General features: G+C 40.3%; 2 protein-coding genes across 2 annotated transcripts; both read right to left on the reverse strand.

Moving 5' to 3' along the window:
* Positions 1-10: 10 nt before the first annotated feature.
* On the reverse strand, positions 11-8147 carry LOC110529658 (epoxide hydrolase 1). Its single transcript, XM_021612064.3, has 9 exons — positions 7929-8147; positions 5144-5334; positions 4844-5024; positions 4450-4668; positions 4177-4306; positions 2246-2460; positions 1400-1508; positions 1157-1279; positions 11-962 (listed from the first exon to the last, which is right to left on the reverse strand). Exons 1-9 carry the CDS (start codon positions 8011-8013, stop codon positions 755-757), a joined length of 1461 nt encoding a protein of 486 aa, XP_021467739.2. The 5' UTR covers positions 8014-8147; the 3' UTR covers positions 11-754.
* A 532-nt stretch (positions 8148-8679) lies between these two features.
* On the reverse strand, positions 8680-10422 carry srp09 (Signal recognition particle 9 kDa protein). Its single transcript, NM_001160617.2, is given in 3 exon segments — positions 8680-9210; positions 9768-9836; positions 10267-10422. Coding segments are annotated over 3 exon segments (255 nt in total). The 5' UTR covers positions 10339-10422; the 3' UTR covers positions 8680-9096.
* Positions 10423-18970: the final 8548 nt, after the last annotated feature.

The raw sequence follows: 18970 nt of genomic DNA on the forward strand, positions 1-18970 counted from the left end.
AACTGTACACTAATTGAATTGAAATCTTTATTAATATGTATAGATCAGGATATTAGTGTCTGAAATACAAAGTGCTATTCATGTAATACTATAACATTGTAAATAATGTTGAGTAAATAAGAACAGAATCGGTGTTCAAAGTAAAATACATATCACTTGATATTTTATGCATCATTTGATAACCACTCGGGCATAGACTATGCCAGTAATCTGAACGAAGAACTGCCTGTGCTCTCCTCTTCAAAATTCAAGAACAACCTAAACAAAATGAACTTCTATTCACTCATCCATTGATCCATTCATAATTCCCTAACTAGAGAGTATGTTTTCTACACCACCTCATTTGCAGTGGGCATTGAGAGGCTTTACCAGGGTTGGGGTCAATTATATTTCAATTCAGGAAGTACATTCTCTTCAATGCTTTTCAAGGAGTAAAATATGGAATTTGATTTACTTTCTGAATTGACTGGAATTGAAATGGAATTGACCACAACCCTGGGCTTTACTGTATTATATTAGCCTGGTCACAGACCAGACTGCACTGTTTGTGGTTGTCATGCCAAAACAGCACAAACTTATCTGGGACCTGGCTAGTATTATATGCTCATGGGTGTAAAACAGCCAGCTATGGCAGAGGTCTCTCTCTCTATGGGTTTATCTGGCACATTTCAGTGCTATCATAACACCAGTGCTAGCTGATCTAGCAACTGGTGCTGTTTGGTAAACAAGGAAGGCTGATATGCGGACTAGAGGATCACTTCTTCCTCTTCTCCTGAATCTTGGTGAAGTTCTGGATGTCCTGGGCCATGAGTTGTGGCTCCTCCATGGCGGCGAAGTGTCCTCCTCGGGCCATGGGCGTGAAGGTCTTCAGCTCGCGGTACTTCTGCTGCACCCACAGCTTGGGGGTGTGCATCAGCTCGTTGGGGAAGCAGGCAAAACCGGTGGGCACGTGCACTGGCATCCTGGGTAAAGAGGAAGCGAAGAAGTATATTAGTTTACTGAAACATAAAATTGGTTTGAGTCCTTTCTACTTTAACATCATGACTTATCAGGACAAAGTTTTGTATGTTCTGAATGTGGAGTGCCTCATGCTAGCTAGACTGTTACATCACATACATACAGTAGATATTACATTCCGTAACAACAGTCCTCTCACTTTGAGTGTGGCTGGTCAAGACCCTTGCTAAAGTTCTCCTTGTAGAAGCGCATGGAGGAGATGATGCAGCCAGATGTCCAGTAGATCATCACGTTGGTCAGCAGGTCATCCAGACTGAACTTCCTGCAAGGCAAGGGAGAAGCCATAAACATGGCCATGGTAATTTGACAAAGAAGCCTTTGAATACTAATTAACTATGCTATTTTACACCAAAGGCTGTGGTTCAGGTCTAAGACGTTCTACCTCGTAAGTCCTCCATCATCCAGGTTCCTGAAGTCATGGTCAGTCCAGGTGGAAAACTTCTCCAAGATATAAGCAGCAAGACCTACTGGAGAATCATTCAACCCTCGACCTGCAGGAAGAGAGCAGACACATATAGAACCAGATAAATGTTACAACATAGTTACTTATTCCTGGTCCTGGTCTATACAGAAGCAGCAATTAAAGCTGTGTGTAGCCCAGAACGCTTCCCCTTCAAAACTGGTTCCCTCTCTTACCTAGTGGTGTAAAGTACTTAAGTAAAAATACTAGAAAGTACTACTCAAGTCGTTTTTGGGGTACCTGTACATTACTATTTATATTTTTGACAACTTTTACTTTTACTCCTCTACATGCCCAAAGAAAATAATGTACTTTTTACTCCATACATTTTCCCTGACACCCAAAAGAACCCGTTACATTTTGAATGCTTTGCAGGACAGGAAAATGGTCCAATTCACACACTTAAAGATAAAATTCCTGGTCATCCCTACTGCATCTGATCTGAAGGACTCACTAAACACAAATGCTTTGTTGCAGTGTGCCCCTGGCTATCTGTAAATTTAAAAAACAAAGAAATCGTGCCATTTGGTTTGCTTAATACAAGGAATTTGAAATGATTTATACTTTTATTTTTGATACTGAAGTACATTTTAGCAATTACATTTACGTTTGATACTTAAGTATATTTAAAACTAAATACTTTTTGACATTTACTCAAGTAGGATTTTACTGGGTGACTTTCATTTTTACTTCAGTCATTTTCTATTAAGGTATCTTGACCTTTACTCAAGTATGAAAATGGGGTACTTTTTCCACCACTGCTCTTACCCACAGTGTCAGGCTTGGTGGCCTGGATGTGCATGTATCCTGACTCCTTGACAGACTCCACCACTAGGTTCTGCACAACGGGGTAGATGCGCTGGATGTCGTGCTCATTGAAGCCAAACATCTTGGGGAAACGGCGGCCCAGCATTATAGACAGAACCATGGGCAGGCCCGGCTTGGAGGGGGGAGCAAAGTTGAGATGCAAGCCTTTGATTATTCTGGGGTGACAAAACCAGAGAGCCGAGATGTAGTACAACACAGAATCTGAGTCAAACTGCGAAGCTTTCTGACTTCATATCATTCACAGATGACAACATCTGAATTAATAACAGTAGCTAATACAGAGCCTTCAGAAAGTATTCACACCCCTTCACTTTTTCCACATTTTGTTATGCTACAAAGTGGGATAAAAATGGATCATTTTTAAATTGTCATTTTTGGTCAACGATCTAAAAATTGTGGTCAAAGTGGTAGAAAAATTCTAACATTTATTAAAAAATTATGAAAAATAAAATGGCCATATATCTTGATTAGATAAGTATTCACACCCCTGAGACAAAACATGTTTGAAACACCATTGGCAGCAGAGTCTTTTGGGGTAAGTCTCTAAAAGCTGTGCACGCCTGGATTGTACAATATTTGCCCATTATTCTTAAAATAAATTATAAACCTCTGTCATGTTGTTTCTTGATAATTACTAGAAAGACATTTTCAAGTCTTGCCATAGATTTTCAAGCCGATGTAAGTCAAAACTGTAATTAAGCCACTCAGGAACATTCAATGTTGTCATGGTAAGGAACTAATGTAGTTATTGTCCTGCTGAAAGGTAAATTGTCTCCCAGTGTCTGTTGGAAAGCAGACTGAGCCAGGTTTTCCTCTAGGATTTTGCTGGTGCATAGCCATATTCCATTTATTTTTATCCTAAACAACTCCCTAGTCCCTGCCGATGACAAGCATACCCACCCATAACATGATGCTGCCACCACTGTGTTGTGTTGAAATTTGCCCCAAACGTAACACCTTGTATTCAGGACAAAAGGTTTATTTCTTTGCCACATTTTTTGCAGTATTACAAGTTCCTTGTTGCAAACAGGATGCATGTTTAGGAATATTGTATTCTGTACCGGTTTCCTTCTTTTCACTCTGTCATTTAGGTTAGTATTGTGGAGTAATACAATTCTACTGATCCATCCTCAGTTCTCATATCACAGCCATTAAACTCTGTAACTGTTTTAAAATCACCGTTGGCCTTGTTGAAATCCCTGAGCAGTTTTCTTCCTCCCCGGCAACTGAGCTTGGAAGGAAGCCTATCTTTGTAGTGATCCAAACCCTAATTAATAACTTCACCGTGCTCAAAGAGATATGCCGTGTCTATTTTCACCCATCTACCAATAGGTTCCCTTCTTTGCGAGTCATTGAAAAACCTCCCTGATGTTGAGCTTGAATTTGTGCTTGAAATTCGCTACTTAATTGAGGGAACTTACAGATCATGTGTGTGGTACAGAGATGGGTTAGTCATTAAAAATCACGTTAACCACTATTATTGAACACTGAATGAGTTCTTACTTAAACTTAATATGTTATTTGTTAAGCACATTTTTACTCCTGAAATGATTTGTCATAACAAAGACGTTGAATACTTATCGACATGACATTTCAGCTTTTTATTTTTCTACAAACAAAATTCCACTTTGACATTATGGGTTATTGTGTGTAGACACAATCTCAATTTAATACATTTTAAATTCAGGCTGTAACACAATGACATGTGGAAAAAGTGAAATGGTGAGAATACTTTCTGAAGGCACTGTAACTCATAAAACACGCCCACGCATTCTAAATACCCTAAATGAGGGATCAAACATAATATTGGCTATGTCTCCCATGGCCTAGGCTAAGATCTGGCCATATCTCTGTGTGTTTGTCTGTCTTACTTGGGCTCCAGCTGGGCCATGTTGGTGGTGACGATCCATCCCCAGTCTCCTCCATGAGCATAGAACTGTTGGAAACCTAGTCTCTTCATCAGCTTGTGGAACACACGAGCCGCACAAACTGAGTCAAAACCTGAAACATAAAAATAATCATTCATTAGGGAAAACTAATACTAAGTTACCTAAAATAAAGTTCATCTTGCAGACACTCTTTTTTAGATTCAAAGGGCTAGGCATTTGTGACCCTTGACCCCAGCCAGGCTTCTAACCGATTACCTTTCTTATGTGGAGCCTCAGAGAAACAGTACCCAGGGATGGAGGGACAGACCACCTCAAACACGATGTCGTCTGGGTTGGAGGGTTGAGTCAGGAGGGGTATCATCCTGTAGAACTCGTAGAAAGAGCCTGGCCAGCCATGCACCATGAGCAGAGGCACAGCAGTCACGCCCTCAGGGAGGTTCTTGGGCCGCACATGGACGTAGTGCACGTCAATGCCTGATACATGGGTCAGAGAATGCTTGAATGAACCATGAACCAAGTCCTTTCCTGGACTAAAATTATTATTTATTTTTTTATGCAAAGTTTGACGTTGACTTAAAGTTACGTAGTATTTATTGGCAAATGACAACTGATTGGCACATCATTGATCAATCTCTACACACCATCTCACCTTCGATGTTGGTTTTGTAATGTGGGTATTTGTTCAGTTGATCCACCTGCCTCCTCCAGTCAAAATCATGTCTCCAGTAGGAGACCACGTTCTGCAGATACTGGGAGTTGAAGCCGTAGGTGAACTGGCTATCCTCTAGAGAAGGGAAGGATCGGGTCTGGTCTATTCTCCTGTACAGGTCCTGGGGGGAGCAATATGAGGTTCAACTAATCAACAACTAAACACTGTTGCATAAGCCTTAAATCTCTAAGAGCAAGTTCGGCTCTCCTCTAGGCCCATAATCCCTCTGCACAATCTCACCTCCAACTCCTCCTTATTCGTCCGGACTGTGTACGGGCGAATGCTGACATCTTCTTCCCTGTCCAGGGGAGTCCCCTCCCCCCACCAGCCATCTTCACTCTTCAGCTGAGGCCTCTTACTCTTCTGCACCAGAATGTAGATCACTCCTCCCACCACCAGGGCTAACATAACCTCTGTAAACATGGTGCTTTCTGGGTGAACAGGAGAAACAAATCAGGGATAGCAGACGTTACAATCGATGCCCTTTATAATGGCATTCATGATCCTTATACAGTACCAGTCAAAAGTTTGGACACACCTACTCATTCCAGGGTTTTTTCTTTATTTTGTACTATTTTCTACATTGTAGAATAATAGTGAAGACATAATACATATGGAATCATGTAGTAATTAAAAAAGTGTTAAACAAACAAACTGATTCTTCAAAGTAGCCACCCTTGACAGCTTTGCACACTCTTGGCATTCTCTCAACCAGCTTCATGAGGTAGTCACCTGGAATGCATTTCAATTAACAGGTGTGCCTTGATCAAAGTTAATTTGTGGAATTTATTTCCTTCTTAAATTCCTTCTTAATGTTTGAGCCAATCAGTTGTGTTGTGACAAGGTAAGGGTGGTATACAGAAGATAGCCCTACGTCGTAAAATACCAAGTACATATTATGGCAAGAACAGTTCAAGTAAGCAAAGAGAAACGACAGTCCATTATTAATTTAAAGCATGAATGTCAGTCAATCCGAAAAATGTTAAGAACTTTGAACGTTTCTTCAAGTGCAGTCGCAAAAACCATCAAGCACTATGATGAAACTGGCTCTCATGAGGTCTGCCACAGGAAAGGAAGACCCAGAGCTACCTCTGCTGCAGGAGATAAGTTCATTAGTTTCCAGCCTTAGAAATTGCAGCCCAAATAAATCCTTCACAGAGTTCAAGTAACAGACACATCTCATCATCAACTGTTCAGAGGAGACTGCGTGAATCAGGCCTTCATGGTCGAATTGCTGCAATGAAACCATGACTAAAGGACACCAATAAGCAGAAGAAACATGAGCAATGACCAGTGGAAATATGTCCTTTGGTCTGATGACTACAAATTTGAGATTTTTGGTTCCAACCATTGTGTATTTGTGAGACGCAGAGTTGGTGAACGGATGATCTCCGCATGTGTGATTCCAACCATGAAGCATGGAGGAGGACCTGTGATGGTGTTGGGGTGCATTGCTGGTGACACTGTCAGTGATTTATTTAGAATTCAAGGCACACTTAACCAGCATGGCTACCACAGCATTCTGCAGCGATGTGCAATCCCATCTGGTTTGCGCTTAGTGGGACTATCATTTGTTTATCAACAGGACACCTCCAGGCTGTGAAAGGGCTATTTGACCAAGGAGAGTGATGGAGATGACCTGGGCTCCACAATCACCCGACCTTAACCCAATTGAGATGTTTTGGGATGAGTTGGACCGAAGAGTGAAGGAAAAGCAGCTAACAAGTGCTCAGCATATGTGGGAACTCCTTCAAGACTGTTGGAAAAGCATTTTAGGTGAAGCTGGTTAAGAGTATGCCAAGAGTGTGCAAAGCTGACATCAAGGCAAAAGGTGCCTATTTGAAGAATCTAAAATCTAAATTAGATTTTGATTCATTAAACACTTTTTTTGGTTACTACCTAATTCCATGTGTTATTTCATAGTTTTGATGTCTTCACTATTATTCTACAATGTAGAAAATAGTAAAACTAAAGAAAAACCCTTGAATGAGTAGGTGTGTCCAAACGTTTGACTGGTACTGTATGTAAATGCTTAGTAGTGAGTGAATTAATAGTTTTTGTTAGTAGGATACATGTGTCGCATGTGGTTAACAGTAGAAAAATAATCAGCAATACCTGAAATGTATGTTTACAAGCACAACAGATTTACACAGACACACAAGTCTACTTGACTGTTTTGCAGAAAATGGTTTGCAGAAAATGTGAAAAATAGAACAAAGTAGCACTGTTGTTGCACATAACTCCTTTCTGAAAGGATTAGGTAAAGAATGGAGTGGACAAGGCCCCATAGTCACAATTCATGGTGGCCAAAATGCATGACAAAGCATTTCTCTGGCCGGCCTCTGATACCACAACAACTTTCATCAAGAATTTAGAAACATATCAATCCGATTTCTTTGTGAGTATCTCTTTATTGATATACTTACAACTGACATCATTTTCTGTCAGGTGAAAAACAAGTTATCCATATTTATTCATACAGCAATTCTGAAAATAAATGTTTCCCTTTGGATCTTGTGATTACAAACTATAAAATGAAAGTACTGAGCCCTGGAATTTCCCTCCATGAGGACAAAACAAGTTTTTTTTCTGGAACAAGCAGATGGCAAAAAAAAAAACAGGCCTGGTATGACATATTACATCAGTCTTGACAATTAATTTGAGATATTTCAGATAACAGTTATATAAACCTACAATGGATAGGCTACAAAGTTTTAACCTACTAGAAATATAGATGGATGCTGCTTTTCCAAAATTGTTATCAAATCACCCAAAAATATACAATTATTATTTTATGAAAAATATTCTAGCCTTCCAGTTCTATTGATAGACATGACTGTCATCTCATCACAACAATCCAAAATTCACAGCTTTCAATTGGATCAACTTGCAACAATATTTTATCCTACATTCCATATGTATGAGGAAATATCGATTAATACATTATCGATAAGAAATATTGACCAACAATACTTTTGGAGCTATTATTTTTGAATGTATTACTTGCTAGAGGAGTTAATCTCACCTGCTGCTGGTTCGTTGTTCCACAAAATGCAATGACAATTCTGCCCTCTGCCACAGTTGTGTCGAAATGGAGACCAATGATTCATGGGAAATGTAGTTCTTGTCTACTGGATAAAGAAGTCCTCTAGTGATTTTTGAACTTTTCCTGTTGAAAAGTGATATCCCAAGTACAAATACAGTAAAGTATATGCACTAAAGGGCTTTTTTTTGTTGCAAAATAGTGTTTATTTAGACACAACTGCAAACTTTGAGTAGTGCATGCAAGGAGTTGGTTTGATAGAAAGTCTCGATGCCATTGGCCTCTCCCCTTGCTTGAGGAACAATAGAGGCGCAATAAAGAACACGTGTAAAGTCCCGTCCCCCACCCCGTGCCATTTTTGACTTACCTGGACCACCTATTGAGAGGTTTCTTTTGTTAAGAAAATCAGGCATTAAATGAGGTGAAAATGAGACTGGAGTTCTACTTTAAGACGCAAATGTGCAAACATGATGAACAAACGCATAAGAGAATGAACAGATGCTTCTCCAAGCATGGTGCTGACCTGATCTGAGGAGAAGTTATTTTCAAATCAATGGAGGGTGTCAGAAAAATCAGGCATTCTTGATTATTAATAGGGAACATTTGAAAACATTCAGCCACTGTGTGCTTAGTATGGTAGCTTGAACAAAAGCAATATGGGGAGATATTGAAATGGAATCATACAATGCTTTAAATCAAAATCTTTGAGTTATTGAGAGATGTTGGCTGTTATGGGGGTATATAAACATTTATTGAGTAACGCAATTATTAGTTTACTAAATTACATTGGAGGCATGTTTCTTCCACTAAAATAGCATGTGCGAATATCAAAAAGGTCATGCTTCATTCATATTCACTTAAACATGTTCATGAACGTTTCCAGATGTGAAAAAAAAAACATACATAAATAGACATGCGTCTCTCCATCTGTTTTTAGTCCATCTTAAAAATGAAAATAAATAAAAGCTCTTTTAAAAGAGGTTCAGCAAATCCCTCTTTAGAGCAGCGAAGGTTATGCTCTCCATTTTCATTTTTGATTTCCCCTCTCATGATCCAACGTCGTCATTCCAGCTCCGTTCTCTTCCGTTTGTGCTATTGACACCACAGTCTAGACTCAAAGAAGAGTTAATACAACTATGTGTAAGGGGGTTCAGTCCATTTCCATGGCACCACTTTCCTTGGACACCATAAGCCTCATCAGTTTGCCATGCAGTTTCTCTATCTTCTTCACGTCCTGGGCCTGGTCCGTCTTGTACTGTAAACACTGCAATGGAATATGAGAAGGAATTGTGGATTAGGTAGAGGGAAACAGAAGAATAGTTCACAACATGAGGCCAAAATTGGTTGTAAAAAGAAAAACCTACATGTCAACAAAGTCTTGCAAGCAACAGATTAGTGTAGCTATGTAGGATATGACAATAGTATCTTCTGATTGGGGGAGTTTTATTAAGAGCCTTGATGCTTGCTCTAAACATGTTTAAAAGGAAGACTGATGCCACAAACATGTTGTCAATGAAAAATACTGTCAGCTGTAACTGTTAAAACCAGTTGACAGTGTACAGTAAAGTGTGTATTTTGCATTTGTGAAATTATGTTGATGTGATATGAAAGTAGAGGGATTCATGTTTTTAGAACCGTACCACAATTGAGAATCAATTCAGGTTTAGGTGGGAGTATTTGGACGTTTTGGCTCCAGAGCATGTAAGATCCCTAGACTAGGAGTTACATCAGGCTCCCTTAGTCCACTATTGGGCTATATAGAATACAAACAGATGTGCAAAATCTGATCAAAGGGAGCAGACTGTCTTCTCTTGAACTTACCACTGCATCATCGGTGACTTTGATGCAAAGGTTACCATCACAGTGTCTGTATTTGAGAACCACCCTGACCTGTATCAAAAGGAGAGAAGAAAGCACAAACATAACTGAAAACGCTTAGCCTACTTATTGAAATAGGCAACAGCCATAGCTGCATATATGCATTACACCATGGTTGATTATCTTCATGATGCTCACACATATTTCAAAAGTTGACTAGCATTAGTTAGGCAGTCGTTTTCCTTCCAATTCACATTTGCCACCATATGTAACGTTAACTACTGTTAACAGCTGGCTGCATTGCTTTTAAAAACGGCTAACAAACTAGCTAGCTATCCTGCACCTAGACTCCATCCCTCTAACAGTGATAGTTATTATTGGCTACACATCTATTTGTGCTGTAAAATAACCATTCCTAAATACATTTTGCTCGCTAGCTAACGTTAGCTATCAAGATTTCAAGCTTGCTCTCAACAGAAAAATGTCGTAGATAGCTAGCTACCTTCATTGGATCTGTCAAATATAGTTTTTCTGCTGCACGAGCGAACTCTTCCCATGTTTGATAGTAAGGCATAATCCGTGTGAATAAGAACTAAAATCTAAGAGAAAAACTGGTTAAATTGGCCTGTGAGGTTTACAAGCTAACTTCTTAAAAACCACATCAGCGAACCACCAGACAGAAAAGACCGATGTATACAAACGTCTGTGATTGGACGAGTGCTGTGCTGACCAATCACAGAGCACAATACTGTGGAGTTCAAGGTACGTCGTAATTTTAGCAAAGATTCTACTTAGCTACGAGACATTAATACTCCTCCAGAGAGAAACCCACAATCTTTGCTATTCAACTACGGTGGACTTCACACATCAGCCAGTAGGTGGCAGAAAGAAGCAGTTTACGGTATGTTTTTTCAAGAGCGCAAGAGAGAGCTTTCATTAGAAGAAAGTGAACGGAACAGAAATGAATATAATTAGGTTTCATTCTTCTTGACAAAATTCTTATTCTCAACAGAATAAAACACACAGTATAAGAAATTCGACTCAATATTTCAATATTTATTTCCACTTTTAATTAAATAATGGCCCGTTTGGCAACAAACCAAAGAGATTTGACAAACAAGAGCAGTCCATTGACCTATATGATTATTGATTTTTTTTAATTTTTTTTATATACACTGCTAAAATAAATAAAGGGAGCACTAAAATAACACATCCTAGATCTGAATTAATGAAATATTCTTATTAAATACTTTTTTCTTTACATAGTTGAATGTGCTGACAACAAAATCACACAAAAATGATCTATGGAAATCAAATTTATCAACCCATGGAGGTCTGGATTTGGAGTCACACTCAAAATTTAAGTGGAAACCCACACTACAGGCTGATCCAACTTTGATGTAATGTCCTTAAAACAAGTCAAAATGAGGCTCAGTAGTGTGTGTGTCCTCCACGTGCCTGTATGACCTCCCTACAACGCCTGGGCATGCTCCTGATGAGGTGGCGGATGGTCTCCTGAGGGATTTCCTCCCAGCGCCTCCATGCTCTGGACACTACGCTGACAGACACAGCAAACCTTCTTGCCACAGCTCGCATTGATGTGCCATCCTGGATGAGCTGCACTACCTGAGCCACTTGTGTGGGTTGTAGACTCCGTCTCATGCTACCACTAGAGTGAAAGCACCGCCAGCATTCAAAAGTGACCAAAACATCAGCCAGGAAGCATAGAAACTGAGAAGTGGTCTGTGGTCACCACCGGCAGAACCACTCCTTTATTGGGGGTGTCTTGCTAATTGCCTATCATTTCCACCTGTTGTCTATTCCATTTGCACAACAGCATGTGAAATGTATTGTCAATCAGTGTTGCTTCCTAAGCGGACAGTTTGATTTCACAGAAGTGTGATTGACTTGGAGTTACGTTGTGTTGTTTAAGTGTTCCCTTTATTTTTTTGAGCAGTGTATATACGCATACAGTGCCTTGCGAAAGTATTCGGCCCCCTTGAACTTTGCGACCTTTTGCCACATTTCAGGCCTCAAACATAAAGATATAAAACTGTATTTTTTTGTGAAGAATCAACAACAAGTGGGACACAATCATGAGGTGGAACGACATTTATTGGATATTTCAAACTTTTTTAACAAATCAAAAACTGAAAAATTGGGCGTGCAAAATTATTCAGCCCCTTTACTTTCAGTGCAGCAAACTCTCTCCAGAAGTTCAATGAGGATCTCTGAATGATCCAATGTTGACCTAAATGACTAATGATGATAAATACAATCCACCTGTGTGTAATCAAGTCTCCGTATAAATGCACCTGCACTGTGATAGTCTCAGAGGTCCGTTAAAAGCGCAGAGAGCATCATGAAGAACAAGAAACACACCAGGCAGGTCCGAGATACTGTTGTGAAGAAGTTTAAAGCCGGATTTGGATACAAAAAGATTTCCCAAGCTTTAAACATCCCAAGGAGCACTGTGCAAGCGATAATATTGAAATGGAAGGAGTATCAGACCACTGCAAATCTACCAAGACCTGGCCGTCCCTCTAAACTTTCAGCTCATACAAGGAGAAGACTGATCAGAGATGCAGCCAAGAGGCCCATGATCACTCTGGATGAACTGCAGAGATCTACAGCTGAGGTGGGAGACTCTGTCCATAGGACAACAATCAGTCGTATATTGCACAAATCTGGCCTTTATGGAAGAGTGGCAAGAAGAAAGCCATTTCTTAAAGATATCCATAAAAAGTGTCGTTTAAAGTTTGCCACAAGCCACCTGGGAGACACACCAAACATGTGGAAGAAGGTGCTCTGGTCAGATGAAACCAAAATTGAACTTTTTGGCAACAATGCAAAACGTTATGTTTGGCGTAAAAGCAACACAGCTCATCACCCTGAACACACCATCCCCACTGTCAAACATGGTGGTGGCAGCATCATGGTTTGGGCCTGCTTTTCTTCAGCAGGGACAGGGAAGATGGTTAAAATTGATGGGAAGATGGATGGAGCCAAATACAGGACCATTCTGGAAGAAAACCTGATGGAGTCTGCAAAAGACCTGAGACTGGGACGGAGATTTGTCTTCCAACAAGACAATGATCCAAAACATAAAGCAAAATCTACAATGGAATGGTTCAAAAATAAACATATCCAGGTGTTAGAATGGCCAAGTCAAAGTCCAGACCTGAATCCAATCGAGAATCTGTGGAAAGAACTGAAAACTGCTGTTCACAAATGCTCTCCATCCAACCTCACTGAGCTCGAGCTGTTTTGCAAGGAGGAATGGGAAAAAATGTCAGTCTCTCGATGTGCAAAACTGATAGAGACATACCCCAAGCGACTTACAGCTGTAATCGCAGCAAAAGGTGGCGCTACAAAGTATTAACTTAAGGGGGCTGAATAATTTTGCACGCCCAATTTTTCAGTTTTTGATTTGTTAAAAAAGTTTGAAATATCCAATAAATGTCGTTCCACTTCATGATTGTGTCCCACTTGTTGTTGATTCTTCACAAAAAAAATACAGTTTTGTATCTTTATGTTTGAGGCCTGAAATGTGGCAAAAGGTTGCAAAGTTCAAGGGGGCCGAATACTTTCGCAAGGCACTGTATATATTATTAACCAAATTAATTTTACAAACAACTTCCATTTCCACCTCTGAATTTAGTGAAGCAGACCTGGACATGAATGTACATTTAATTTGATGAACATGACTTTTAGCTAGTTTTCATCCTCCTCTTTTTAGGGAACATTGAACAACTGGCATTATGCACTTTACATTTGATACATTTTTGGACGATTCACTCATATTCTATTTATCTGTATCATAATCATCACCCTTGTCACATAGGCTACTAACATGGCAGGCTATGTCACTAGTGGTCCGTTTTAGTGATGGTGACATCAGAGTTGCATATTTGCTTCACACAGTGATTTATAGATTAGATTGATGGATGACAGTGAAAGGGCTGTCTCCCTGATTTAACCCAGCCACAAGTCACAAGTTCAGGCCACCTGTGGCAGGACATCATGTAGAAATAGGCTCATCTCTGACCTCTGTCACTAACAGCCAGATAGGCCTATAATACACCCTTAAGGCACTGCAATTTTGGGTGTATAGTAGGAGGATTGGATTTGGAGTCATTTTTTTCTCTATAGAGTAAAAATTTGGCCACACCCCGGACATATAACACACTGTTTGTTTTGTATAGTAATTAGTTTAAATAGCTATTTATGATTTAACTACATTAATTGCTGCTGCACAGACCAGGTAAAAAATGAACTTGAATAAGAAATCAAATAGGCCACTGAATCTCAAGGCCAGTATCATAGGTCTATATCAGCTTTCATCTCAGTCTCTGAGATACTCTGACTCTCCTCCCTGTTCCAGGAAGGACAAAAAAAAGCATAATGTATACTTTTCATGTAGCCTATAATTAATCCTCAATCTGAAACAAGCATTGGTGGATTTACCATTAGGAAGAAGACGCCATTGCCTCAGGCCACACATCATCAAGGAGCCTTATGAGCTGGGCATAATATATTTTTTACAAAATGTATCTGCTTGAGGCCCCCCCCCATGCTCCACTCCAGTCATAGTAAATAAATCCCCATCAAAGTGTGTCTGTTTAAGGTAAATATATCTGTTTTTCATGGGTTGCGTCTCAATCCACTGTGGCAGAGCTACACGGGGTTTGTCAGACCATATGACAACTCTAAAGTGTCACCGGACTCGTCTGAAAGTAACCCAGTACCGGGCCGAAAAATGAATCTTCCACATCAAAGGTATAAAGGGAATTCCACATAATTCCACACAATCTTTTCATTTTCCTGAGCTTTCTTCTATCTTTCAGATATCGGACAGACCCTTCAAAACATACTTGCTTTCGATAACAGTTTTGCATTTTCGACCGTTTTTTACATGTATGATTCTGTTATTCAATGCGTTTCTATGGGCTAATAGCACTAAGACCAAATTCATTTTTTTTTACCAACAGGGGACCTAAAACTCAAAATCAAATTGCTAAATTATCGTTGGTATGACCATCTTAAAACAATTCCGTATGTTAGCTTAGTAGTAGTCTTGTGTTGCCATACTTCCAAAATCATGTCGCTGTTACTCCTCCCTTGGAGGTCTGGAGAATTTTGTATTGGCTGGCTCCCAGACGCAAGTGTGTGAGCAGTGCTGCAGCAGAGGCAGCTGAGTCACGGAGACAGAGCAGCACGCGCGCACGTCGTGACAACTTTTTACCAATTGTAGGTAGGCTAGAAAGATTGGTCGAAGTGGAGAATGAAATGAAAATTACATTAAATGTAAAGATGATAAGCTACATGTGCATATGATGGCCATCAAGTCACCTATTAATTTATATGCCATTGCGGGCTACTGTAGCCTACCATTTGATACAATAAATAAGTAATGAACTGAAGATATCACTGGAGTCATTGCAAATCAAAATGTGCCACTTGTGTAGTCTACCTGGAGCTGGCAAACATATTTAATAAATAGCTTATAACTCAGTTTGTTGTTGAAGCCTTGTGTTATTATACAATTATTAATGGCCAATAATTAAATTGGAAGTTATCAATTGTGATCATGGTCACAGCTCTTTTGCAAATGTATCATTCGCCACATTTAATGTCAGTTTCATTGTAGACGTTTCCCTGAAATGAGATGTTTGCATGTTGGCCTGTCAGGGGTATAGGCTACCTGCGTCTTGCTCAGCAAACAATGGCAACATTTTAATGCAATTATAAACCTAGATTTTAGTCAGTAGCCTATGCATATTGAAAAAACAAGTACATCTCCCAAATAGGCCATTTAAACTGGGTTGTAGTCTTAACATCTGGCACATAATGCCAGAAAATAGCCTAACATTCGGTGTTTGAAGTTTGTCCAAGTGTTTCATGCACAGAGATTTCGAGATCCTCTGTCCAACTTTCATCACTCAAACTCTCCTCTCAGATTTATCTATAGTTATGCACATGTGCAAATGGGATTTATTTATAATTATAAATTGGGTGGTTTGAGCCCTGAATGCTGATTGGTTGACAGCCATGGTATATCAGCGGTGTACCACGGGAATGACAAAAACATACTTTTTACTCTTCTAATTATGTTGGTTAATCAGTTTATAATAGCAATAAGGCACCCTGGGGGTTTGTGGTATATGGCCAATATACCACGGCAAAGCGCTGTTCTTTGTGGTAATGGCCAATATCAAATCATCCTACCGATCCTCGACTTCAGCGATGTCATTCAGAAAATAGCCTCCAACACTCTACTCAACAAATTGGATGCAGTCTATCACAGCGCCATCCGTTTTGTCACCAAAGCCCCATATACGACCCACCACTGCGACCTGTACGCTCTCGTTGGCTGGCCCTCGATTCATACTCGTCGTCAAACCCACTGGCTCCAGGTCATCTACAAGTCTCTGCTCACTGTACAGACATCATTTGAGTCAGTTGGAGGTGTACCTGTAGATGTATTTCAAGGCCTACCTTCAAACTCAGTGCCTCTTTGCTTGACATCATGGGAAAATCAAAAGTAATCAGCCAAGACCTTTCAGGTGTAATATTTAACAGTAGGGCACTGATAAAAGATGCCATACCTGGCTGGTGTGTCGATGGATATTGAGGCTTCATGGATTAAGATGAATATGACAGGAATAGTTGATTCAAGTTGCTTATATCCCGCACTGTGAATGGAAAGGAGGAAAGACTTTCTTTATTCTTGATGTTTGATGAAGTTCTCCCGGCCCATGTAAAGCTGGGATATGAGTTATGCGCTGGGAGCTTATGTACAAAAGCCACTTCAATGTCATGAATGTAAAAAGTCTGGCCACGTGTCAAGACTTTGTAATCGGAATATCATTGTTGAAGACTCTGAGGATGCACGGTATTGCAGTTGTGATGGGAATAACGGTCCAGAGTTCCCTGAGTGCCCTGTTAGGGTGAAGGAGGTCAAAGTAGGAAGGATCAGGGCTGTTGAAGGTTTCCTATGCAGAGGCAGTGAAAACTGTCAAAGCAGAGAGTAGAGATAATGAAACTATGGCAGTTGATGATGCCCAACAGTCCGTGAATGTCAGTCAGTTGAGAGATCCCAAAATACTAATTGTGAAGAAGGTTGATTTTGTTGCGTTTATTGCACAGCTGATTAATTGTACAGGACAAGCGAACAAAAAAATAGAAGAAACTTGCTAAAAGGTTATTGGATCTCCAGGATTTCAAGGCTGAAACCTTGCAGAGAATACTGTCTGAAGATGCTTCCCCCTCTCAGGCCCCAGACCTTATGTTGTGCTCTGAGTACATTTACTAAGTGAAGGAATACATTGACTTTTGTTTCGTTTTTTGAAACTAATGCGTATTAATCCTTTTTTGTATTAGTTTTTACCTCACTCAGTAGGTCGGGGCAATACACATTTTTTGATGTAGTCTGTAAATAAAACTTTGAAAAAGAAGAAGGAGCAGCAGCTGTGCTGGAATGCGGACAATATGGGTGCCGGTTCTGATGATATGGAGCGGGAGGATGAGGGTCAAGGACTGGAATGGTCTGTAGTGGAAAGACTTAGGAAGAAGAGAGAGCATGATACTGAAAACAGTGGGGTGTCTTGTAAAGAAAGCATAAAGAGGGCCAGGGTAAGAAGCATGAGTAATAATGTGTCGGAGTGGAAAGTGGGGATGGGGTTTGATGAAACCATAGGGTCTCATTTACACCCTATCCGACTAACCAATGCTGTAGAGAACGAGATAGGTGAAGTCAAATTAGCCCGTTTCATTGGAAATGGTAGATTGTTAATATTTTGTGGTAACCAGGCTCAATATATCTAAAATATCAAATTTAAATAAGTATTCAGACCCTTTACTCAGTACTCTGCTAACTCACCTTTGGCAGCAATTACAACCTCAAGTCTTTTTGTGTATGACGCTACAACCTTGGCACACCTGTATTTGGGGAGTTTCTCCCATTCTTCCCTGCAGATCCTCTCAAGCTCTGTCATGTTGCATGGAGAGCTTCATGCACAGCTATTTTCAGGTCTCTCAAGAGATGTTCGATCGGGTTCAAGTCCGGACTCTGGCTGGGCCACTCAAGAACATTCAGAGACGTGTCCCGAAGCCACTCCAGCGTTGTCTTGGCTGTGTGCTTATGGTCGTTGTCCTGTTGTACGGTGAACATTTGCCCCAGTCTGAGGTCCTGAGCACTCTGGAGCAGGTTTTCATCAAGGATCTCTTTGCACTTTGCTCAGTTCATCTTTCCCTCGATCCTGACTAGTCTCCCATCTCCCTAGTGCCAGGTTTCCTCCAGAAGTGAGGCTAGGCATTCAGGTCAAAGAGTTCAAACTTGGTTTCATCAGACCAGAGAAACTTGTTCCTCATGGTCTGAGTCATTTAGATGCCTTTTTGCAAACTCCAAGCGTGCTGTCATGTGCCTTTTACTGAAGAGTGGCTTCCGTCTGGCCACTCTACCATAAAGGCCTGATTGGTGGAGTGCTGCAGAGATGGTTGTCCTTCTGGAAGGTTGTCCCATCTCCACAGATTAACTCTGGAGCTCTGTCAGAGTGACCATCAGGTTATTGGTCACCCCCCCACGAAGGCCCTTCTCCCCGATTTCTCAGTTCCACCCATTGCCAGCTAAACAAAGAGTCTTGGTGGTTCTAAACTTCTTCCATTTAAGAATGATGGAGGCCACTGTGTTCTTGGGGACCTTCAATGCTGCAGACATTTTTGGTACCTTTCCCAGATCTGTGCCTCAACACAATCCTGTCTCTGAGCTCTACGGACAATTCCTTTGACCTCATGCACTGTCAACTGTGGGACCTTATATAGATTGGTGTGTGCCTTTCCAAATCATGTCCAATCAATAGAATTTACCACATGTGGACTCCAATAAAGTTGTAGAAACATTTCAAGGATGAGCAATGGAAACAGGATGCCTGTGATGAAAATGTTGAGTCTCAGCAAAGTGTCTCAATACTTAGGTATTTCTGTTTTTAATTTTTAATATGGGTTTATATGTGTAGATTGATGAGGATTTTTTTTCTTTCATCCATTTTAGAATAGGGCTGTATAACGTAACAAAATGTGGAAAAAGTCAAGGGGTCTGAATACTTTTCAAATGCACTGTATACTTCCATAGATGATATTCAGGAAAATGTGAAGGAAATAGAGTGATTGAGGCCAAATGGTTAATCAGTAGAAAAGAGAGTCAA

This window comes from Oncorhynchus mykiss, chromosome 8 (genome assembly GCF_057628025.1).
Source record: "Oncorhynchus mykiss isolate SJ-2025 chromosome 8, ASM5762802v1, whole genome shotgun sequence".
NCBI lineage: Eukaryota > Metazoa > Chordata > Actinopteri > Salmoniformes > Salmonidae > Oncorhynchus > Oncorhynchus mykiss.